The sequence below is a fragment of the Pollicipes pollicipes genome, unplaced genomic scaffold (genome assembly GCF_011947565.3).
Source record: "Pollicipes pollicipes isolate AB1234 unplaced genomic scaffold, Ppol_2.1 Scaffold_4002;HRSCAF=4701_pilon_pilon_pilon, whole genome shotgun sequence".
In the NCBI taxonomy this organism is placed as follows: Eukaryota; Metazoa; Arthropoda; class Thecostraca; order Pollicipedomorpha; family Pollicipedidae; genus Pollicipes; species Pollicipes pollicipes.
Genome location: NW_023596420.1, coordinates 7,810,687 through 7,828,725, shown reverse-complemented (window position 1 = coordinate 7,828,725; position 18,039 = coordinate 7,810,687). Strand labels below are relative to the sequence as shown.

The window sequence follows — 18,039 nt, the reverse complement described above, 5'->3', positions numbered from 1 at the left end:
CTGTTACGCCCCAGTTGTGCCCCGCCTGTGGACCGGGCCGGCTGTTTTCCTACTCACAGCTGAAGAAACGGCTGTAGCGGCAGCTGACATGTGAAAACAGCGGGAAGCTGGCACACGGGGCCGCACTGGCTGTTGGTTTGGCACGGTCAGGCCACGGGTGGGCGTGGCCGGCGCCGGCGCCGGCGAGGGGATCAGCGGGACGCAGCCTGTTTCGAAAGCGCGAAGCATGCTCGTTGACGACCAGTGTCGTTTGCGGTTGTCGAGACGGTGGTTCTACTCGCGCGGGTGCTGGAGAGGAAACGCCGGGCACGCAAAATGGCCGGAGCGTTCGGCGCACCTTGGCACACACGAGGCACCGCGCCTCTGGCGAGACGTGAGACTGGACGCGTGACACGTACGCGTCTTCCAGCACCTCAGATCACCAGCTCCCCAGACACTGCATCTTCGCCGTGCGACGCACGTTTTCTTATGGTGTACGGACCGTCGCATGAAGCATGAAGTTCCTACGGCGATATCTCTTCTTCTAACTGCCGGTGCTCTCATAACCAATCACACGTCGCTAACGTACATTTTCGCCTTGGCTCGTTGACAGTTTCCGTTATCTTATGGTTTTTACTGATCCGCGCGCGTCTGTTTCCGAGAGTGGCTGCGGCGAGGAGCGGCGCGCCACGGCGTCGCGGTTCGTCCCAGGTTGTCGCGCTGCGCCGCCGCCGGCTCACGCACGCCAGCTGGGTGATTAATGACGGCTGCCGGCCCGCCACGCCGGCTTTCCCTCCTTTGCTTTTGGGACTCGCATGAGAACAATTTTCACGCTGGCTTACACCACATGGCCAGAGCTGGGCGAGCTGGGCCGGGGCTGGGCGGTACTTGTGTCGTGCCGCCGGGGTTTTGTGATGCCCAAGATGGTCTCGGCGATGCCGGGGGAACACGCGACCAGTCCGTCTTAGCGCCTTGGTGGCCCATGACGTGGGCCGTGGCGAGGCTCCGCGATACCAGCCTCTATGCTTAAGTGGTATTATTTTCGCGCACAGCCTCGCCCAGGCCCTTGGCGCATAAAACTATCACGCAATGGTCGAGCCAAGGTCTTCATGCATCATGTCGTGATATGTTTAAACTGGCAGGGCGAGTGTAGCGGCGTTAGCCGAGCTGCTGGACATGGATACCCCCTCCCCAAAGGAAAAGAAACGATGGTGAATAGTTCATTTATATTATATATTAACATCGTACAGGTCATTGCATTGGCCCTTGGCACATTGGCGCTGCTGCTCTCGTGGGTCTACCTGAATAGCCATGTGTGTAGCTTCCTGTCGAGTTCGGGAGGGCGTCCATCTTTTGGGAGGAGAGAGGGTCGAATCCAAATATAAATCCGGTTTTGTGTTCTTTGAGTGCAGGTGCAACCAGCTTCCCAGCGCATCCTCCGAACTTTTTTGTCGCGAAGCCACACCCATGGCAACAGCAGCGCCGCCTCATCTCCCGGGAGCCGCGTTGGTGGCGCTCTGCGTCCACCCAGCCCCCAGCCGTGCTCGCTCGTGCTGTCGCGGCAGGCTCGGTCCATCACCGCCGGCTCCCCACCGCGCTCATCACCCCCGGGCCATCACGGAGCGCAGCGCTGACCCCGGACGAATCTCTGTTGGAAGCATCGAGCCCGGCGGATGAGGCGGCCGGCTCAGAAGCCGGCGCTGTGACGTCACCTTCCCGATCGTTGGGCCTATTAATAGTCGCCGGGTGGGAACATTTGGATCGGGAGCCGGCTGGCCGGCCTCAGCTGCGCCGCTGGAGCGCAGCGGCCGCAACAAGGGCGCACACGTCACGTTTGAATGGCTCGTGGTGGCTGGCGGCTCGTGCCGTCCCACCCGCGGCGTGAAGCCTCGGTGTGGACGGCTGGTCCGCCTCGCCGTCCATGCCGGCGGCGGCGGCCGGCACGCCTGAGCGGCGTCCGTCGCGCGCCGCGCTGCCAGATGCGCAGCACTCTGATGGGCCCGGTACGCACCGTCACTTGGCGACGGGCTGAGAACCGTCTGGTCGGGATCAGAGGATCGTGTGGATGTGAGGTTACAGCTGCCTGCCAGGGCGGGTTTGAGGACCACAGGTGGTTTGCCAGACCTTGCAGGCATACCAGGTCTGGCCCTGGGCCGGGGCCCGTCGGCAGGTGGGCTGAAGACGGTGTGGTAGTGAGACGTCAGAATCCGTGCTCGGTACGCATACCACTCAACATTCCAGGCGTCGCGTGTCACCGTTGCCACCATTCTGCCGGCCGCACCCCCACCCGCCCGCCAGCGCGTGCCGGCCACGAGCGGGCCGGCAGCCACCGCGTCGGTCTGGGACGGATCAAAACGAACGCGCCACCGAGAGCGTCCGGTTTTTATCGGGCGGCGGCGGCGGCGGCGGCAGGGCTGACGGCTGCCATGGCCGCCGAGCTCGCCAGCGGAGCGTGGGTGGCGGGCGGCTGGAGCCGATCGGCCGGCGCTGCGTCCGTGTCGCCAGCCAACCGCCGTCTTCGCCCCGTCGGGGGCGGGGTGCGTGTGGAGTCAAGTAGACGGGTCTGTTGTGCGTCATGGGGGGCTGGTTTGTCAGTCCGCCTGGTATAGGGCGCTGGCCGGGCGGCGACGCTGTCTGGGTGTCCTCGCCCGCTTGCAGGCAGACAGAAGCGTACTAGCAACCTAGCCGAGCCTAACCGAACTCGAGGCCTGGTGATCCCGGCCGACGCGGCTTCCGAACCTAACCAAACTCGAGGCCTGGTGATCCGGCCGACGCGGCTTCCGAACCTAACCGAACTCGAGGCCTGGTGATCCCGGCCGACGCGGCTGCCGTTGGAGCAGGTCACCCGAAGACGCACGGACGCCGCCCGGGGACGGCTGGGCGCGTGCGCGTCGACCCGACGCTGGCGGGCCGGTCTCCGCCACGTCGCGGGTGGGCGCGAGACATACCAGTTGGGGGAGGTGGGAAGCCGACCGGCCCCAGGCCGCCGTTGCCATGGAGACGGCGCTGTGACATTGCACCGCTGGCTCCGGCGTTCTGCCCTACACTAAGCTGCGTGTGGTGCGTTTCAACGTGTCGACGCAGGGCTCAACACGTCGGCCCGCTCCTTTGGTAGTTCTACCTTGTGGTGGATGACGTTCGGGTGGTGTATCCGGGATTGGGTTGGGTGACATGCAAAGCACCTCGTATGTCGCACGTGGGTTTGGCGCGAAACCGGTATTTCAATGATATGCGCCATTCGCTCTTTCTCATCCGTATGCTTGCGTGTGAATGTATTGGCCGATCGTCTAGATCATACCCATACCGGCGCTTTGTTAATGCCACCGCGTTGGCTTACCCCACCTCATTTACCCGGCTGAAGCACTACGAGCCGATAACGCGCTTTTGTAATTATCTGGATTGCATCAGACTAGCACTGCTCACTGCTCAGCTAGCACTGCTCAGCCCATGTTCTAGGGTCTACACGCCAATGATAGGTAGACGCTGTTTTTTTTTCTCGAAGTCCTTTACGATCCCCATGTCTTTGCAAGGCGACGATTTATGTCGAAGAGTTACGCCCTGTAAAATTCACTGCGGATCCTCATCGCCCGCCGCAAACAGCTATCACATTTTTATCGGTCGCACCGCCCCAGGCTGCGCCTCCAATAAAGTCGGCTTTCAGTTGCGAGCCTTGTTATCGTTCCACTAATGGGGAACCGACGACGCAAAACACTTTCAGGCAATTGGTGTGTGCTCGTAATAATTTTGTAACACTGTTGCGTGTAAAGTGTGCAGTGTCTTGCGGATCCCCTGAGCAGGCCCGTCCATACGATATGTATCTGTGAGCCCGTCTGGACCATCGCTGTAATTGCTCTAAAATTATGAGGAAAGTCATGAAGCCAGCAAACTTCGCTGTCACGCCATTCCGCTTTGCAACTTAGTATTCGACCAAAAAATGTGTGTCGTAGCCCACCCAGCCCCTCCTATTAAGGCAATACCGGGGTAGCTGTTACCAACGGCCATGGAAATGGCCGAAGGCTCGTCATTTATTTAGCGACAGCAGTTAAATCCGACACGCTTTCCCACCGATGAAAGACACGGGAACGTCTCGATAAGCCACCTGCCGACAGCAGTTGGCTCCGGAGCCAAGTGGAGGACCAGCGCTGCCGCCGACCCCGGCCCCTCGGGCTCGTCGCCGGGAGCGGCGGCGGCCGGCCGGCCCCCGCCGCGGTCCCGGCGGACGTGAGGGCGGCCCTGCTAGCCCCGGGGCCGCAGCTGCCGGGGGACGGATGGCCCCTCCCTCCCGCGGCGATCTGTGGGACGGACGCGGCCGGATGAGGCGACATTAGCGACGCCACGCGGGGAAAACGCCGCCGGCATTGATGGCGAAAGAATTGCCGGTCAGCGGCGTGGCGCGGTCCGCCCGCTCCGAGCGGGCGCGCTGCCCCGCGCCGTCGGTGAAGCGTGCACACTGTTTGCGCTCGCAGCGGACGTGATATTTTCGGCGCACGGAAGACGGGCGGCGTGCGTGCTGTTGCCTGTTTTTACTTTTCGCTGACGGTAACGGACCAAATGTCGGCGGCATTAATTGTTTTTGACATGTTTTAAATGTTTAATGCACGCACGGCGCCGTACGTAATCTGTCATTTAACAAGAGTCTTTGTTCTTTATTCGTATCGTTGTAGCGTGAGTGCGTGCGCTGCCACAGCCGGCCACTGGTGAGTCAGTGACGGTCACACGTGCCGGCCTGCGGCAAACTGCTGCAGCGTTTCTGCAAAGACGCACTGCCGCGAACAGGCTTTCAGGAGCCGCGTGGTTTGGCAGATCGCCGATCTGGCTCTGTTGTGGGTGGAGAGTGAAAGTAACGCTCCACCGCGCGGATGGCTCCCCCACCCCACTGGCAGCTGGCGGCCGAGAGCGCTCCCTCACTCGCGGTCTCGGAGTGCCACAGAATAGCGGACGGAGTCATGAAAAGAGCCGATGGCTGGCGGGTTGGCGAGATAGATCCGCGCTTTAATCAGATAACGCGACGACGCGGGACGGAAGCCTGACTAAGTCGAGTTGCAACACGGAGAGATGAAAGCGACCAGGCTCCTGTCTGACGAGTAAGCCTAAGACCCGTCCCATAGTGGCGGACCGCACAGCTAGAGCGCTTTCAGTGGACCTCAGAGGAGGCGTCCTGGGCACTAGCGACGGCCGCCAAAAGTGAGGTCCAAACACCAGCCAAAAAAGGTGGCAGGACAGGACCTTAGCAGCGACTGATGGGCCCTGATAGCGGCCGCCAGAGCTTAACTCCGTGATCACGTGCAGTGTCCAAAGGCTGGGCTGAGGGAGCTTAACAGCACAGAGGCCCACATCTACCCGGAAAGACGGCGTCGAAACACGCGCCGGCCTGTGACCGGGAAATTACCCGTCTCTGTGGCCAGCGAGTGCAGTGACCGGCGATCCGGATCCGGATCCGGATCGGTGGCTGTCTCGCCGTGCGGGAGATGCGGGCATCCGCGCCTGCCGTCGTCGCCGGGCGAGGCGGCGGCGGAGGGTGCGGCTCGCGGCTCGGCTCGTGACGGCGGGGCGCCGTCGGGCCGACGAACGCCTTCTGCCCGGCGGCCGCGGCGAAAGTGGATCACCAGCTCAAGGTGGACAGGGTCCTGGTCGACCACTCCCGGCCGTCCACTGGCCCGACCCGGCCCGGCCCGGTCCGGTCCGGCGCGCCCGGCACGGCGCCGGACTCCGCTCGCTCGCCGCTGTACATCGCCGGCGGCCTCAGTCAAGGTCGAGGCCGTTCCCAGGCGCGGGCAGGTATGGGGTTGGCGCGGGCCGGGCTGTTGCAACGCCGTCTCAACGGCGGTTGGGGGATGGGTGTGGGACGAGGCGGGTGTCGGAGAAGAGGAGCTTACTCACACTGCGGTGGTCCCGGCAGGCTGTCTCTGGTTGTCTGTCTCGCGGTTGTAGATCAAGTCTGATCCAGTCCGGTCGGACGGGGCTATATACAATCCTACCACATCTGCCGGCATTGCCCATGAGCACCGAGCCCCGCTGGCCGTCCGCACAAAATCGTTCGGTCTGGTCCGGTCCGGTCCGGTCCGGTCCGGTCCGGTCCGGTCCGGTCCGGTCCGGTCCGGTCCTGGTCCGGTCCTGGTCTGGTCTGGCTGCCTGGCCTGGCCTGGCGTGGCACGGTCTGGTGTGGTCCTGGTCTGGTTTGACTTGATTTGGTTTGGTTTGACTTGGTCTGGTCCGGTCAGACTCGATTTGGTCTGGCGTGGTCTGGTCTGGTCTGGTCTGGTCTGGTCTGGTCTGGTGTGATCTGGTTTGGTCGCCATGCTGAACCAGAGCGAGAGGGGCCATGTATCTGATTCCCGCTGCCTGCCGGATCCCAGCGTGAGGCGTGATGCTCGGTCAAGATAATCTCGAGCCGCTCTGGTTAGCGAGATTGCACAGCCTCACCGCTATGAGATGGGTGGGGGCTGACCAGCAGCCAGCAACGACCACATAATATCGTGAAGGCCACGCTCCGCTGTAATCAGTCTCGCCTGTAGGCTCGATGGCATCGATTGCACGGCATTGGTGCAAAACACGCAACTATTGCCATTGAGAGCTTTAGGTCAAGGCCTTCTGCCCGCGGGGGTCTGATCTGATCGCAGCAAATGAGTCAGCCCAGGTCAAATAACTAAGATTGCCGAGGAATCCATGGGAATGTCTTGCTCAATTCACTTGACCCAGTAGGCATGCTAGGTCGTTGCTTAATGCTCTGATTCAGCCAGTGAAACACTGGTTCTAGTGAAGGTATGAGGGTGTGTACGCATTGACGGGGACATTTTTGGACAGTTATGGGATTGCTTTTTATACGTCATTGTTCCTTGTTTACGGTCAAACGCCCATTTGCAAACAATGGCTGTTTTGTTTTCTTTGCTGCTTGCTGTAACGGTCAGAGGTTTTAGAAAGCGGGCGAAGTTCCAGATGAACTTATAAGCATATCTGGCTGCTCATCAGGCCGTTTTTTTCAGTAGCAGATCAGTATTTGAAGATGTGGTCACCGGGCGGAGCATGACACGGCTCCTGTGTTGTTGCAGCTGTCGGAGCCGCACGTGGCGGCAGGACCTGCCGGCCACCAGCGTCATCATCACGTACCACAACGAGGCGCGCTCCACCCTGCTGCGCACGGTCGTCAGGTGAGCGGTGGGAGCGGAGACGGAGGAGGGACGGGAGCGGAGACGGAGGAGGGACGGGAGCGGGGACGGAGGAGGGACGGGAGCGAAGACGGAGGAGGGACGGGAGCGGAGACGGGGGAGGGGCGGGAGCGGGGACGGAGGAGGGACGGGGGCGGAGACGGAGGAGGGACGGGAGCGGAGACGGAGGAGGGACGGGAGCGGGGACGGAGGAGGGACGGGAGCGGGGACAGAGGAGAACGGGAGCGGACGGAGGACGGACGGGAGCGGGACGGAGGACGGACGGGAGCGGGACGGAGGACGGACGGGAGCGAAGACGGAGGAGGGACGGGAGGGGGACAGAGGAAGGGCGGAAGCGGAGACGGAGGGGGCACAGGGCGCCAACGGAGGACCGGACCTGGGCTAAGGGCGGCGGACCGGCCGCACCGGCAGAGGGCATGACGCGGGGCCGGCTTCTGCTGCTGCCAGAGCGTCCGGCGCATGCGCGCTCGCTGCTCACACCAGGATATCCGTGCCGTGGCGTTAGCAGAAGCCTGGTCACGTGACGCGACAAGTCCGGACGGTGCAGTGCTGTCAGCGCCGCCTGCCCGTCTGATCGGCGCGATACGGGCCGCCACTGTCGTGTCGGCAGCCAGCTGGTGCCGTCGGCCTCCCCTCCCCTGCCCGTCACGGCCGGGTCCGACATACGGCGCCGGCCCCCCACCGGCAGCCGGGCCGCACCGCGCCGCTGAGGACGGCCGCGCCGCCGCCGCCGGCGCCGCCCTCTCTCCGCCACTTTCGGCGCCACTCGGCCAGGGTCAGGGCCGCGGGGCCGCACCGGGCAGCGTCGGCAAAGGAGGGCGCGCCGCCCCTGGGTTGCCTGCTCGGATCCCCTTCCATAAGCCTCTCGGCCCACTCGTGGCTGGCGCACGCAGCCCGCCCCGGACAGGCGGGGCGTTGTAAGGATGCAGAATGAAGTAGAAAAGAGATGAATGCATCGAATCGAAGCCGGGATGAAGGGGGCGGCCTGACCTGGTTGGAGGGGACGGTGCGGCTTTCCAGTACAGGGGAATGATGTGGCCTCCCAGAACTGGGGACGGTGTGACCTCCCGGTATAGGGGGACGGTGTGACCTCCCAGAACCGAAGCACGGGCTGCTCCTGGGTACAGCGGAATCGCCTGGCACCGTGGGGTGGGGAACCGTGGGAGATTGAATAAATGGGGACGATGTGACCTCCTGGTGAAGGAGAGCGGATAACCTCTCGGTGCAGACAGACAAGCCGGCCGTCGGTTATAGGGAAACAGCATGACGTTAGGACACAGGGCTGGAACACTGGGCAATCCTTGCGGATGCAGTCAGTTGGGGAAGGGGAGGGAAGCTTAGTGCTTTCGTGCTGTCTCCCCATAACCCGATTATTGATTGCGTTTATTGCTGCATGGGCCAGTTTGGTCCCAGGCCGTCGTTCCGACCGACACATCATGACCTGTGGAAAACCATCACGTTGTGGCCGAGCCAAGGTCTCCATGCATTATGTCGTGACGTGTTTAGCCAAGTCGCGTAGCAGCGCTAGCCGAGCTGCTGTACATGGATACCCCCCCCCCCCCCCTCCCTCCCCCAACAAGAAAGAACAAAAAATGGGGAACAGCCCATTGCTTGATGTGAACAATTTGCTCATCGAAAAATGGTCCGCGATATTTTCCCGTTCTTATGATGCTGAGTTTCCTTGTGAGCTCTGATTTTCGTGACCAATCAGCGACAGCGATTGTTATGATGAGCTCCGATTAGGCAGAAGTTAAGGATATCCTGGATGTAACCGTTTTTGTAGGTCACCCAGCCTACCTTGAGCCATCACGGTGCTCAGTATCCGTTGATCGCTGTCATACCGAGCAAACAAAGCATTGGAAAAGATCCGCTCTGCTTACAACATGATGATTTAATTTCCGACACGGGAAGATTAGGTCGTTTTTTAAGGCTTTGGGCACCGTTGCTAGAATTTGGCAGTCTGACCAGGCAAAGGGTTCCCGGGTTGTGCCTCGTATCACATTGAACCGGCCATAATCGAATGCACCTGGCGCCTTCACGGCAGTCAGAATGTGCCGGACTTTGTCACGGTATGGTAAAAGCTCGGCGCGACGGTACCAAGCTGCGGTGTGTGGGCACCCTCCGACGTACCAGGCTGCGGTGTGTGGGCACCCTCTGATGCACCAGGCTGCGGTGTGTGGCACCCTCTGATGCACCAGGCTGCGGTGTGTGGCACCCTCTGATGCACCAGGCTGCGGTGTGTGGGCACCCTCTGATGTACCAGGCTGCGGTGTGTGGGCACCCTCTGATGCACCAGGCTGCGGTGTGTGGGCACCCTCTGATGTACCAGGCTGCGGTGTGTGGGCACCCCCTGATGTACCAGGCTGCGGTGTGTGGGCACCCTCTGACGTACCTGGCTGCGGTGTGTGGGCACCCTCTGATGCACCAGGCTGCGGTGTGTGGGCACCCTCTGATGTACCAGGCTGCGGTGTGTGGGCACCCTCTGACGTACCAGGCTGCGGTGTGTGGGCACCCTCTGATGTACCAGGCTGCGGTGTGTGGGCACCCTCTGACGTACCAGGCTGCGGTGTGTGATTCCGGACAGCCACTGAACGGCGGGCACAACGTGGTGCCCCATCTTCCTCCACGTCCCTCCCCTCTCGTCACCCTCTCCAATTCCATCCTACACGGTCCTACACGGTCTAACGTGTGGTCCAATGCGATCTTCTGACGTCCGGCCGACTCCGACAAGCGGCCGCGTCCTGCCGCTGCTGACTGCGTCTGCCGGCTTTTGACGTCCGGCCGACTCCGACAAACGGCTGCGTCCTGCCACTGCTGACTGCGTCTGCCGGCTTTCAGTGTGCTGAACCGCAGCCCCGAACACCTCATCAAGGAGATCATCCTGGTGGACGACTTCAGCGACGCACGTAAGACCCGCGCCCGCTCCTGTATCCGCTGGCTGGCGGACAGCGCGCGCCGAGGGTGTCACTGGCGCCCACTGGCATCGCGAGCTCGCATTAGATTGGGGGGGGGGGGGGGGGGGGGGAGCGACCGGCGCCGAGCAGACTGGCGCTCGGGAACCCACGACCACCCGAGAACCCATGAGCGCCCGGGAGTCGACGACCGCTCGGTCACATAACAAGCTCACCGCCGCCGTGTTAACGAGCCGATCCGCCAGTGCTGAAGACCATTGATGTTTTGTTACGAGCGTTTTCAAAGCCAGCGTTTGAATGGCCCGAGCAGCTGTGCTGTGATGCGGCACACCGGTTTTTTCTCGGATGTCGGCAATGATGTCATGGATGCTCAGCGCGAAACCCACGTTACGTTACGCCCAGGGCAAGCTACTTCAGACAACCAAGTGGACACAGGCGCCGCGCCGTAACTTAAGTGCAGCCTTCACCAGCATGGCGTGTCCAGTCGTGCTTTATATTTAAGGCGACAGCCCATTCACATAACCTGCCCGAAACAGGTTAACGGTTTTCGGTGGCAGCAGCTGCTGCATTTGGCCAGCTCATGCATATCAAAAGTCAATTCGCTACCTCGAGGAGCGCCTCACTGTTGACGTCATGAGCTTTCGGCGAATCCCGTCCTTATGGCTTGGCCTGGTTATGGCGCTTACCGCCAACAACGGACGTCCTCAGCTGCCATTGCAATCCAGGGCGGCGCGTACCGGAGCGGCGACGGCGGCCGGGCGGTCCGCCGGCTCCGTGACGTGTTAATATGCCAGTCTGACGGGGGCCGTCTGCGCGAGCGACGGCCGAGCGGCCCGGAACTGAGCCGTATCGGACGGACGCGCGGAGGGAGCGTGCCTCATCAGACGGACGGACGGAGGGAGCGTGCGGGGCCGCCGGTGGCGAGAGCGAGACTGCCTGGCCGCCGGCACCACTGGACCATGCACTTGCTGTGTGGTGGCGGGCGTGGTTGTCAGCCTCCGGCAGGTGTCAGTTCGGCGAGGCTCGCCGCGGGCCGTCGGCGATAGCGCTGGGCGGATCCTGCAGGCCGATGCGTCGGCACCGGGAAACGGCCTCGATTTGGATCGATTCGTGATCTTCCAAGAGCGTCGTGTCAGGCGGATGCGGGCCCCTGAGGTGCCGACCCTCTTCCCGTATCCCCAGTCCATCCCGTCGGCGTCCTCGGTGATCGTTGGAAAGCGAAGAGCGGCTGGCATCGCCAGACGCGCGCGTCGCGGACAGCGCCGCACGCCACAGCCGGCGCCAGCGGGGACCGATCGCTGTCTGAGCGTCAGCCCCGCACCCGTACTGTGCCAGCGACGCTGGACGGCACGCACCGCCGCGCACCGCCGGGGCTTGCCCGGCGAGCGGCCGTGCCGCGGCTGACGCCGGCCGCGTCCGGCCGCTCAGAGGCGGACGCCGGCCGCGTCCGGCCGCTCAGAGGCGGACGCCTGCCGCGTCCGGCCGCCCAGAGGCGGACGCCTGCCGCGTCCGGCCGCTCAGAGGCGGACACCGGCCGCGTCCGGCCTCTCAGAGGCGAACACCGGTCACGTCCGGCCGCGCAGAGGCGGACACCGGCCGCGTCCGGCCGCTCAGAGGCGAACGCGGCCGCATCCGGCCGCTCAGAGGCGGACGCCAGTCGCGACAGGCCGCTCAGAGGCGAACGCGGCCGCGTCCGGCCGCCGCGGCCGGCGGACTCCACTCGACTGCGCCGCTCGGAGAGGCAGGTCACCGTCAGTGTATATCGGGCGGACAGCCGACTGCTCCGGCCGTGCATTGTCCGCCGGCACGCGATGCCCGGATGGCGGCCCATTATTCATGCTCCGCGTGACGCGCTCCTTGTACAACATCGTTGATTGGAGTAGACTGAGGATTTCCAACCATTCTTAATCAGCTGGTCTCTTTTGTCATCGCAGCTTTCATGCATTCCGTATGGCGAAGCCGTGAACGCCTGGCATATCAGCAGTGCTCTAATAAGTGCAGTCCGCCGCCCTGCCTGCCCGGGGGGGGGGGGGGGGCGCGTGACATGTTCTTAGTTACAATGCATGTTCGGAGGGCGCGGCGGGATTATTGGGAGCCGCTGCCCGAGCGAAGGCCGTGTGGGAATGCTGATCTGAGCGCGAATTTACGGGACGCCCTGATGCTGATCCGAGCGGAATGTGGATGTGCTGATCCGAGCGAGATGTGGATGTGCTGATCCGAGCGATATGTGGATGTGCTGATCCGAGCGATATGTGGATGTGCTGATCCGAGCGAGATGTGGATGTGCTGATCCGAGCGAGGGGCGGATCCACGGGGGCGTTCCGAGCCAGCGTCGTAGGTTTACGTGTATGTCATTGGGAATTTACGACGCATTATCATCTGAGGCCATATGGCGTCGTCTGCCTCTCATCCTGGCGGGAAGGGCGGGCGCCGCGGGCAATCGAACCACGTACCTCTGGTTTCCCAGACCGGTATCGAATGTGTGGGGTATCTGTCCCAGCACGTTTTGTTCGCTGGGGAGAGTGTGTGAGTCATATGCACTCCAGCCGTCCGCCGTCGCGCGCGAACATTGTGTTTGGCTCATAACTGCCATGTCGCATGGGGCCCTGTTTGCCTGACCGTGGACGGTGGTTGTGGGAGCCGTCAGCACTCCAACTGACCTGCGCTGTTGTTTTCTTTCAGCTGAGGACGGCATAGAACTGGAGAAAATAGACAAAGTCAAAGTGCTACGCAACGACAAACGTGAAGGTAAGGCCAGGGCGGGGCGCTCGCCAGGATGGCACTCAAGTTTGGTTCGACCGTGTCTATTGCGCCGTATGTTACAGTGTTCCTCAGTGACGTAGGCGGTTCCCATGCATCTATTCTACACAAATAGCTACGGCGCGATGATGGACGGCTCGTGTGGAGCTATAGCAGAACTACGCTGGGTATTTCGGGCGGAGGCGTGGGGTACAGTCGCCGCCCATGCGTTTACCTGTCACGTGTCTGGACAAGGGGCGTGGCGGTACTCAGGCATTGCCTCGAGGAACTCCATAAATCGCACCGCTGAATTACTGCCCTGCCCTTACCCACGACAGCCAGCCCACCAGCCAGCATGACGTCACCTGGCTGACGCCGACAGCTGTGTTTTGTAGGGCTTGAAAGCCTTGTCCGGCCTTTCGTCGCGAGCGGGGCGCCAATGGGCGACGGCGGGTCTGACGCTCTTACCGCCTTTTAAAATGCGTGTCTCGTCGGTTTACGGAGGTGAAAGGGACCGGGCCTGCTCTGTGCGCGGGGTCGTTTGGGGGTGACGGGATTGGCTGGCCCTCTGTTACGTCATGGTCCGTGTGTGCCGCGCGGCGCGGCTGGCGAGACATAGGTCCCGTTCGCAAACTGATAAGGATCACTGACCCACCGACGGCACGTGGCTGGAATGTGCTTGTGCCATCAGTTGTCTGTATCAGTCCCCGAGGACAGATTGACCCTGAGTAGAGGCATTAGAGATTGGCTTAGTTGAATGGCAGTTTCCTGTCCCACTGCTAGACCTCGGAAGATCCGCATACGGGGCGCCAACGCTGCAGCAGACGTGACCTTTTAGGTGCCAAAAAGCTGGCCGTCTACCTCAAATTAGCACAGACGGACATTTTTAGCGAGCAAGGCCGTCATTGAGCCGAATGTTAACATCTGATGGAGGTTCTTTTGGTTCGGAACACAGCCCGTCACGCCGTTCGCGACGTGTCTAGCTGGTGGGCTGGAGCGCCCTCGAGGGCGCTGAACTTCCCATGCCGGGCCCCAGGGGGCGCTGCACTGATGGCGGGCGGCGCGGCGGCCAGGCCGCCGGACAGAGACGCTGACAGGGGCGCCGGCGGCCCAGCGGCCGGGCCGCCGGCGCCTGTCAGCGCCAGAAGCGGGCGCACCGGGCTTCTGTGCCGCTCACGCCCCGTTTGTTTATTTGTGAGGCGCTCTGCACAAACAGCGTCTGTGGGTTCGCTGCCGGCGGCGCGGCTGCGAGCCCCGGGGGTCACCGGCGGGTCATGTGTCCAGATGGCGTGCCCCGGTGTCTCGTGTCCGCCAATGATGGCGTCACCGGCCCCGCCCGCCGCCAGCGCTGACGACACCAGGATTGGAGCGGGTGCACGTGTCAATGGGCCATCGATTAGGCCACTGATAGCGATGTGTTACAGTGGGGGTGTCACTTTTCAGATTGAGTTCTGGTGTCGTGCGAGTATCGATATCGGGTGATGACATCTGCCAATCCACGATCAGTTGTACTGAACAGTTGTCTGTCGGAATATCTGTTTGCCTGTCGCTTGGAAGTCCTTTTGGCGGCGTGTGTTCCGCTTATACGGTGTGACAAATTGACCAGTCCAATCACGCCACCGCAGCCCGCTATCTGGGTCCACGTTAGCTGCAAATTGGCATCGCTTGTGTTAAGCTATTACGCTATTACGTCACGTCCTTTCATACATCCCATTACATTCGTGTCGGCGCCTGCCGCGCAGCTGGGCAGCAGACCTGCTAGCCTTGGGCCCTGTCTGGCTCAGAGGCAGCGCCCGGGCCCGCTAGCCTCGAGCCCTGTCTGGCTCAGAGACGGCGCTCGGGCCCGCTAGCCTCGAGCCCTGTCTGGCTCAGAGGCAGCGCTCGGACCCGCTAGCCTCGAGCCCTGTCTGGCTCAGAGGCAGCGCTCGGACCCGCTAGCCTCGGGCCCTGTCTGGCTCAGAGGCAGCGCTCGGACCCGCTAGCCTCGGGCCCTGTCTGGCTCAGAGGCAGCGCCGGGCCCTAGCCTCGAGCCCTGTCTGGCTCAGAGGCACGCTCGGACCCGCTAGCCTCGAGCCCTGTCTGGCCCAGCAGCGCTCGGCCCGCTAGCCTCGGGCCCTGTCTGGCTCAGAGAGCGCTCGGACCCGCTACCCCCTGCCGTCTGGCTCAGAGGCGCGCCCGGGCCCGCTAGCCGCGAGCCCTGTCTGCTCAGAGGCAGCGCTCGGACCCGCTAGCCTCGGCCCTGCTGGCTCAGGCAGCGCTCTCATCTTGCGGGTCATCTGAGCTTCGCGCGTGCACTGGCTGCCGGCGGCGGCACATCTGCGTGGCTGCTGCGGCGTCGCTGCCGCGTCAATCCCCGCGGTCGCTCGGTTAGCGCTGTTGATGCATCCGGATCGGCGGCGACCGTGCGCTGCGCGAGCGGTCGAGCTTGTGATGGGTTTGTTACAAAAGTTGGAGACGTAGACCGGCGTGGTAGACCAGCCGCTGCGTTATGTGCGGTGTTCCAGCGTTGGCGCGCGTCCGACTTTGTCCGGAGACCTTTTCCGAAGCCAAAGCTTTGACGCGCCAGCAGCTGGTAGTAGCAGCGCCATTTACGTGAGACCGCATTTCCAAGAAGCGTCGTCGGTTTCCTTCCGCTGCGCTGGTGCTTGGCCAAAGGCGAGGCTCTCGGGAGCCCGGGTCGCCTTTCAAACCGCGTCCTTTGTGCGGCTCTGGTCGTCGCCGAGATCGATGACGCAACTGCGCGCACTTCGACTGCCCGTTGTAGCGATCGTTACCAGGTGGACGGGCCCGCTGAACTGTGACCTTTGCGCCCGCTCGCGCCCGCTTCACTTCTGACACCACTTTCGGCAGAAGTCAGGGCCTGAAGCCAGGCCGAGTGCCAGAGTTATGTGGAACCACAGTGGCTGTGATTTACACGGCCAGTGGCGTGTGTGTAGCTCTGTCAGGCGGTTGGGCCAAGGTTTGGCGACTCTGTTGGCGTCGGACGATCCAGCCGCGTGTCGCCGGGTGAAGTACCGTCTCTGGAGTGTTGCGCTGATGTGAGCACGGTGCCGCCGAGGGAACAGGCCGTGGTGCTCAACTGGAACCGCGTGTGTGGCTTCTGAATAGTCCCTCGCCTCAACTGTGTGCCGTGCCTCAGGTGTCACGAGGTCGCGTGCGAACGGACCTGCCGTCACGGACGCCACCGCGCCGCGCTTGGCGTTTCAGTGTCGTGACGGTGGCGCTGTGTCCCCAGGTCTGATGCGCTCGGTGTTGTGACGGCGGCGCTGTGTCCCCAGGCCTCATGCGCTCGGTGTTGTGACGGCGGCGCTGTGTCCCCAGGCCTGATGCGCTCCCGCGTGAAGGGAGCCGACGCGGCCACGGCTCCGATTCTGACCTTCCTCGACTCTCACTGCGAGTGCAACGAGAACTGGCTGGAGCCAATGCTGGAGCGCGTGGCGGAGGTGAGGCGGCGAGCCCGGGCCGGCCGCGCGCCGCCGAGCGCTCGGCTGGCGGCCTGGCACAGGCGCGCTCTGCTTGGGGTCCTCTCGGCCGAATCCCTGCTGAGGGACTTGGGGAGGATGCGCAGATGCGACGCAACGGAAGGCTCCTCCATGCTCATCCCACTTACACGCCCCACTCTCGCAGGTGGACCGCGCTGTCGCCGGTATCGCGCCGCGCCAGGGGGCCCGAGCTCCCCCTCCCCCTGCACGTCGCCCCCATAACCTCGCCGTCCTCGGTGTTCCGGCGTTACGACACCCCTGTACACCTCACGCCGTCCTCGGTGTCCCGGTGTTACGACACCCCTGTACGCCTCACGCCGTCCTCGGTGTCCCGGTGTTACAACATCCCTGTAACTTCACGCCGACCTCGGTGTCCCGGCTTTACGACACCCCCTGTACGTCTCACGCCGTCCTCGGTGTCCCGGCTTTACGACACCCCTGTATACCCCACGCCGTCCTCGGTGTCCCGGCTTTACGACACCCCTGTACGCCTCACGCCGTCACTCAGCGCAGGTCCCGAGGCGTCAGTGGCGCCTCGCGCACGGGGCGCACGCCCGGGTCGTCCCGTTCGGTCCCAGTCAGACCCAGATCAGCGCCGGGGGCGACATGCTGGCCGCTGTGCTCTCCTGACTCGAGGTCTTCGGTGGCCCCGGTCCCGGGAAGGCAGGGGAAGAGGTCTCGCCTCTTCCGGACGGACCCTGTGGTGACGCCCGACTTGGTGGTAGGGCTCGGGCGTTCGCCTCGACTGGACCCTCGCGTTGCGGGGGACGAAACCCCAGTGGCGGGCTGCCCCGAGCCATTGGCTGGGCTTCCGTGCAAAGAAATGTTGACAGATTGTCCCTGTGGGTGCCGTTTGTGCATAGCTTTGAGCCTTTTGCTGTTTATCAAACATGGACTCCAGCTAGGGCGAAGGGCTAGACAGCAGCTAGGAAGAATGGCCCGGGGTGTTAGCATAACACCGCAGCATAGCGCGATGGGGTCTGTGCCATTGTCAGATCTGTTATTAGTTATTTGCATCAGATATCCACGTTTTAGTCAGGAGTCCACGTCGGTTTCAGTGGCGCTGTTAACGACCCAGTCCAGGTCGGAGCTTTCGGCAGAGTCCACGCCATGTCCCGAGCGGGGGGTAGGACTCCGTTACACACCCACAGCTGAGGTCAGGGATGCATGCCATGCCATGCCATGCCATGCCATGCCATGCCATGCCATGCTTCCAGCTGGTGGTCAGCGGGGGAGGGGGCGACAAACAAAACAAAAATAGCCGTGTTCAGAGGGGGGAAGGGGGGAGGGGGCGTGGGCGAGACGGAGCTGGGCGGCCCGCGCCCTGATCAATACCAAGGGGCCGCGACCCGCCGCCTCACATCGCCGCCGCCGAAGCGGGCGCCGCACAATAACAGCCGTCACGCACCTACGCAGCATCGACCACCGGCTCCAACGAGGTCGTTGCAGCGGGCCACGATTGCGGGCGGCGGCTCTGGGGATGGCTGGAGTGTTGTCGCCCCCCCCGCCCGCGTTCAGCGCCCGCAGTGGGGTCACTTCGCCCGGGGGCCAGCGGCCGTTGTGTGTCGATAGCGCCAGCGGACGTGAGTGGCGGCGGCACTTCCCGGTGCAGTGGTGGGCTCGTGCAGGCGATAGCTATGGACGCTTGGCGTCGGACTTTGCGGTCGGCAGGTCGGAGTTTAAGGGCATGTCAGGCGAGTGCCGCTAATGACCCTGCCGACCCACCACATCGATAAGCAATCTAGTGATTGCTAGTTGTTT

The 18,039-nt window shown here is 63.0% G+C and overlaps 1 protein-coding gene across 1 annotated transcript in view; it reads left to right on the top strand.

Annotated features, from left to right (window-relative positions):
• LOC119093444 (polypeptide N-acetylgalactosaminyltransferase 2) overlaps positions 1-18,039 on the top strand; it is a 44,412-nt gene that overhangs the window by 13,738 nt on the left and 12,635 nt on the right. Inside the window, exons 4-7 of the mRNA XM_037216398.1 lie at positions 7,029-7,127; positions 9,984-10,051; positions 12,740-12,805; positions 16,118-16,239. Of these exons, the coding sequence (XP_037072293.1) occupies positions 7,029-7,127; positions 9,984-10,051; positions 12,740-12,805; positions 16,118-16,239 (355 nt within the window). The remainder of the gene's footprint in view (positions 1-7,028; positions 7,128-9,983; positions 10,052-12,739; positions 12,806-16,117; positions 16,240-18,039) is intronic.